Here is a 6,930-nt window from a genome sequence, read left to right as displayed (position 1 = left end):
GATTGGTACAATTCCCTGCTACCACCGTTCTTCCAGTCCTTCCAAGCCTGTTTCTTTTGTCTAATAGCCCCGTCTACATCCTTGTTCCACCACCACGTTACTCTGGGTTGAGAGGGGACTTTACACATATATATATATATATATAAAGACCCCCTTTGGTCACAAGTGATCATGGGATTGCACCTGGAAAGTTCCCCTCCAAGGCACATGTCCAAGCGAGGTTGTTTGTGGGAGACCAGCAGTCACCAATACATACCAGTCTCCCCTCTCCATGCCACCGATGTTATCCAAAGGAAAGGCAAAAGCCAATACAGCCTGGCACCAGTGACGTCACAACTCATTTCTACAGTTGAACGAACTGGAGCAACATGAAATAGTGTCTTGCTCAAGAACACAACACACAGCCTAGTCTGGGAATCAAACTCTCTACCTCATAATTGTGATCCCAATGCTCTAACCACTGAGCCATGTGCCTTCACACACACACACACATATATATATATGGGTGTGTCTCTATATCTTAACATTATGCAATAGTTGTAAATGAGCATCACATTCATACAATGTCATTCTTTCCATGGAAACATTCCCAGCCCTGGGGAAATATTACCTTGTTTGGAATCAGGTAAGGAGTGTCAATAGGAAGGGCTTCCAGCTCTAGAAAATTTGCCACAAGTTACATCTGACCCACGGAAGCATAGAAAAGCGGTTGTTAAAATGATGATGATTTCAGATTATAAATTTTATTAAGTTATGAGTTAATTTGCAGGTAACTTAGCATTCTTAATTTAACCCCAGGAGGTGTGACCAGAAAATAAGATATCTCGGCTACAAGACCATAAGCTGAATAACCCAGTGATGGATTCTTCTGATCATGAAAATTTGAGCAAATGATTTAATCATTTGATAATAGATCAACTAAGGAAAGAAAGAACAGTCTGGAGAAAGATTGGACTTTTGTATGAATAAGTCATTCTCATTTAAGAAAGGTTTATACAAGACTTACCTGTGGAAGAATAATACCAAACATGATGCCAATTATGCTTACTCCATTTATTTCTACCCATGTGTGGAATCCTTTTAAACAGCCTTGTGTGTAGATTTTGTCTTGGACATCAATCTAAAAATAGAAAAGAAAATATATGCTATTTATGTCTCTTCACTGATCTATGATGCTATCCCGAACATAACATTCTACATAGGCAGGAACCAGGAATTAGTAAAGGATTGTTCTAAATTTGAGGGGAATTGGACCAATTGGTTTCAAACTTTGAAACAGAGCCAGCAGTTTTTGAGGGGAAGGACAGGCCAATTATATCGATCGCATAACCAGACTGGTACTTATTTTATCAATTCTGAAAAGACAAAATGAAAGTCAACCACTGCAGAATTTTAGCTCAAAATGCAGCAAAGATGGATGAAATGCCACGAAGCATTTCATCTACCAGATTGCTTATGGTTCTGCCAACTCACTTCCATCGCAAGTTATATTGATAATGGAACTCATTTCATCAGCCACAGTGTGATGATTAGGAAATGCCAAAACTTCACTTTTAAGGGATTTGAAACCTGAATAAGAGAATGAATCTGTGAAGAACTTGAAGAGAGGAGATGGTCAAGGAGAGCCATGTCGTTTATTTTTGCCTTTCATTATATATGTGTGTGTGTGTGTTCCTGTTCTCCTCATAACTTGTCTTTATTTATCAGTTTAGAGATCTCATCTTCTCTTGTTATACTAGTCTCATTTTATCTCCTGCTCATATTCATCTATCATGTCTGCTCATTTATATCTCAGCAGCTTTCATTGCTGACTCTGCCAAATTGAATAATATTATTGCAGGTGTCAAAATTGTGATGATATTTGATCTATAACCAATGAGGGGTTGAACATCTCCACATCACTTGTGTGCTTTACTGTTTTCCTCTATGTTCCTGTAACATTCTCTTGTGACACTTATTGATTATGATATATTTTGTATTAAAAATATTGCACATTAAAAAATGACGTATCAATACAATAAGAGCTTATTAAAAAAAATTATTTATTTCAGTTTTAAATAAACAAAAGTAGACAATTTCAAGGCGAGTTAAATGGAAGCCCCAGTAGTGATGCATCTATGGGAAATGCACTCAATACACTGCATGAAGTGGTTGGCATTAGGTAAGGGCATCCAGCCATAACAATCGTGTCTAAGAAAATATTAGAGCTTGCTGTAGTTCTTCAACTTATTAGATCCTGTAAAACTGTCCAACCATGCCAGCAGGCTAGACTGGGATTCAATGGTGTCAATGATATTTACAGGAAAAAGGTTGATAGAAACTTCAAAGTTTTCAGATCGTGGCTCACCCTGAAGACAGCAAAGAAATGGAGGCTCTAGTGGAAAGTATTGAATCATCCTTTGATCCTTCAATTTAATATTTACATTTTTATATGTAACTACACCTGTAAACAAACATTTATGTATGTGTGTATGTATATGTATATATATATATATATATATATATAAATTTATTGAAAGATACAGATAAGGAAATAATTTTATTCTCAAACAGAATAATGCCAATAATATATGTATGTGTGTGTGTGTGTGTATACATATATATATATATATATATAAATTTATGTATGCGTGTGTGTGTGTATATATATATATATATATATATATATAAACTTTTGCCAGGGCCGCTGACTGGCTCCTGTGCCAGTGACATGTAAAAAGCACCATTCGAGCGTGATCGTTACCAGCGTCGCCTTACTGGCACATGAAAACCAATATTTGAGCGAGGTCATTGCCAGTGCCGCTGGACTGTCTCGTGCAGGTGGCTCATAAAAAATACCATTTAAGTGTGGCCATTGCCAGTACTGCCTGACTGGCCCTTGTGTCAGTGGCATGTAAAAGCACCCACTATGCTCTTGGAGTGGTTGGCATTAGGAAGGGCATCCAGCTGTAGAAACTCTACCAGATCAGATTGGAGCCTGGTGCAGCCATCCAGCTCACCAGTCCTCAGCACTTAAAAAGCACTCTGTAAAGTGGTTGGCATTAGGAAGGGCATCCAGCCGTAGAAACCAAGCCAATGCAGACACAGGAGCATGATGCAGCCTGTAGATTATTGGATGATTCTGTAAAACCATCCAACCCATGCTAGCATTAAAAACAAAAAGGTTAAATGCTATGGATACAGATGTAATTAACAGCTGACAAACAGTGAATGTGCGTGGCATGCCATTGAGGTTTCAGTGCTGGGTTTACAACTGTAATACTGTGGGTTTGGGTGTTACACAAAGAGGCACATTGTATCCTTGAGCAAGACATTTCTTGTGATGTTACTGCTAGCCACTATTTTGAAAATGATGAGCAGCAAGAGCTAGAGGTAAGGTTCCACCATTCGGCAGATTGGTATTCCATTTAGTGGTGAGTCATTTGCTCACATTTTCTTAAATGCCTCAGAAACTGAGACTAACTCCAGCCAAATGGATGTTAAGGGCTGAGAAGGAAAACATGTTGCAATCAGAGTGAGGAAGAAAGAGAGAAGAAAGAGAAAACAGAGCAAGAGTGAGCAATATATCTAAAATGTATTCTTGGAGTGGTTGGCATTAGGAAGGGCATCCAGCCATAGAAACCAAACCAAGAACTGGAACCTGGTACAGCTTTCTGGCTTACCAGTTCCAGTCAAATTGTCTAATCCATGCCAGTATGAAACAGATGCTAAATGACAATGATGATGATGGTGGTGATGATTATGATGGTGATGGTGATGATGATGATTATAAGAGAGATAAAAACAAAATACTTACAGGTCTTTTTCTCAGAACATCATCCACACACGAAACATTGTTTAACTTTTAATTTCACCAGAATATAAACATGGAATAAAAAAGAAAAGGAAGGAATCAGATGAGTTTATCACATTTTTATGTTAAATCTTGTATTCTATTGACCAGGGATTCCCAAATATATTTTGTTGTAAAACTCTTTCCCAAAAATTACAGAAACCCTGCCACCATTTAACCCTTTTCACACTAAACTTTCCAAGACCATTCCTGGTGCTATGATACAAATTTCCTGTTTTTATGTGATTTAAATTATAAATTTCTACCAAAGTTTCATGTTAATTTGTTCCAAATATCAGTTAAATAACCACAAAGTTATCTTATCAAATTCTTCATTATTTTCAAAATTAATTGAAACAGCTGGGTACTGCCTCTTTTCTAAGCTTGTGTGTTTGGTGGTACGAATAAAAGGAAAAAATAAGCAATACATAAAGTAGATTTGTTTTTTTCATTAATTTCAACCAATTCCAAGAAACATTTTTTATTGTACAAACCTTGGTGAGACGGCAGCAAGAGCTTGGTACAGTGCAAGCCAAGTTATTCCAAGATTTGGAATTATCACATTTGAACTGTTCTGATGTCCTCCAATCCATGTATGCTTCGTCATTATCCGATAATCCACAACAATGAAACTGTTGAAGAGAGGAGATGATTATTTTTTCTAGTACTTATTTGTTTCTTTCATTATATATGTGTGTGTGTTCCTGTTCTCCTAGTAACTTGTCTTTATTTATCAGTTTGGATCACAGAATGGATCACAAACAGTTATGAGTAAATAGAAGGTATGTCTGACATTGCTTCATAGAATATCATAATAGCTGCACAAAAACAGTATTGGGAATAAACCGACATTTTAGATGAGTTCCAATATGTATGGAACACATTTCACCTGTACAAAGACTGCATTCACTGCTGGTTTGCCATGGACAACCTTTCTTGCTTTTAGGTGATAGGTGTTGAAAAATCATCAACAGTCACTTAAAGGTGCTCTCTCTCTCTCTCTCTCTCTCTCTCTCTCTCTCTCTCTCTCTCTCTCTCTCTCTCTCTCTCTATCTCTCTCTCTCTCTCTCTCTCCTGAATGGTGAATGCATTTCTCATTCCTTGGCAATCATCAGCACTGTGTACTACAAGACAGACAACCTTGAGGTCGCTTTGGTAACATCCATTTCTTTATTGTTTATTCTCAACAATATTTTGTGAATATCACCAGCAAGAAATGCATTTATCATACTGCATGACAAATTAGCAATGAATATGGCCTTTGTACAAGTCAAATATGTCACAACCATATTTCAAACTCATCTGAATGTTTGTCTATAACTTAAGAGAAGATATGTAAAATAAAATATTGGGTAGCATTCATGCTTGGTTCCAAAGTTTTTGGCTGAGAATACAAGACTCCCTACTGAAAGCATTGCTGACTCCCTTCATAATACTTCATAATCCCTGCAAATCAATCATCTCTCTCTCATACTTATTAATGCTGCCTTTCTTTAAACCCAGGGGCTCCCTGAGTGAGAGAAACCACTTGGTGTGTGCAAACACCACTTAAGGTGGCTGAAACCAGTCCTGGTTAAATATTTCTTCTTCAGAAACAAGTGACACATACCATTCTTTGTATATGCTAGCATGGAAAACTAAGAGAGAGAGAGAGAGAGAGCATGGTCTACAGCTTAGGGTGTTGCACTCATGATCATAAGATTGTGGTTTCAATTCCAGGACTGGGCAATTTGTTGTGTTCTTGAGCAAAACATTTCATTTCACATTGCTCCTGTCTTCACAGTTGGCAGAAATGAGTTAATCCTGTGAGGGACTAGCATCCTATCCAGAAAGGAATATATTTTCCAGAGAAACCAGGAAACGGGTTCTATGAGTGTGTATGACCCAGGAAGGAGTTTTATCCATTTTTTTTTAAATAAGAGGTAACGGTCAAGGATGGGTTGACTAGAAGCTAAACAACAACAACAGGAAATAGTAATAAGGTGTTTGGAATTCAAGAAATGATTAGCTTTCACACACACACACACACATGTAACATTCTATGACTTGTTTCTTACAAATTCTTGAAGATTACTAAAGCACTCAGTTTTCAAATCTAGAGTTAAAAGAGAAATCATCGCCTACCGTTTCCTGTAGACTATTAACTCGGTTCTTTGCAAATCCATCAAAATCACCATAATTCTGCATATCTGATGAGAAAGATCCCTTTGGAAAAAACTCAATGTTGTATCTTGACGTCGGTACGTATATATAGATCAGAAGAATAACACAAAATATTACTTCAGCAAACAGTGTGATAAAGACCAAATACTTGTACTGGAATTAGAAAGAAAAAAAACAGAAGGTATAGATATATAGATAGATACGTGGTAGGTGAAAGCATGGGTGTGCAGTAAAGAAGTTGGCTTCCCAACTACATGGTCTCAAGTTCAGTCTCATTGCATGGCATTATGGATGAGTGTCTGTCTTTGTGAGTGGATTTGGTAGACAGATACTGAAAGAAGCCTGTCATATGTACACACACACACACACACACACACACACACACACACAGATACACACACATATATATGTATATCGATTGTCTATACATATATACAGACATATATTCACACTCATACATATATATACATACACACACACATACATACATGCATACATACACACATGCACACACACACACACAGATATACACACACACACATATATATATATATGTATATCAATCATCTATACGTACATATATGCATACATATATTCACAGCCATACATATATACACACACACATACATATATACATACATCCATACACACACACATGCACACAAACATGCACACATACATCATCATCATCATCATCATCGTTTAACGTCCGCCTTCCATGCTAGCATGGGTTGGACGATTGGACTGAGGACTGGTGAAACCGGATGGCAACACCAGGCTCCAATCTAATTTGGCAGAGTTTCTACAGCTGGATGCCCTTCCTAACGCCAACCACTCAGAGAGTGTAGTGGGTGCTTTTACGTGTCAACCGCACGAAAACGGCCACGCTCGAAATGGTGTCTTTTATGTGCCACCCGCACAAGAGCCAGTCCAGG

At 37.6% G+C, this 6,930-nt stretch overlaps 1 protein-coding gene across 2 annotated transcripts in view; it reads right to left on the bottom strand.

The window, feature by feature from the left end:
- LOC106874493 (tetraspanin-5) overlaps positions 1-6,930 on the bottom strand; it is a 29,301-nt gene that overhangs the window by 5,247 nt on the left and 17,124 nt on the right. For both annotated transcript variants that reach the window (XM_014922239.2, XM_014922238.2), the window contains exons 3-6: positions 5,957-6,148; positions 4,327-4,464; positions 3,797-3,841; positions 1,007-1,120 (exon numbers count right to left, since the gene is read on the bottom strand). In XM_014922239.2, the coding sequence (XP_014777725.1) occupies positions 1,007-1,120; positions 3,797-3,841; positions 4,327-4,464; positions 5,957-6,148 (489 nt within the window). The remainder of the gene's footprint in view (positions 1-1,006; positions 1,121-3,796; positions 3,842-4,326; positions 4,465-5,956; positions 6,149-6,930) is intronic.

Source organism: Octopus bimaculoides, chromosome 22, assembly GCF_001194135.2.
Source record: "Octopus bimaculoides isolate UCB-OBI-ISO-001 chromosome 22, ASM119413v2, whole genome shotgun sequence".
Taxonomy (NCBI): domain Eukaryota; kingdom Metazoa; phylum Mollusca; class Cephalopoda; order Octopoda; family Octopodidae; genus Octopus; species Octopus bimaculoides.
This window is presented reverse-complemented; position numbering and strand designations above follow the sequence as displayed.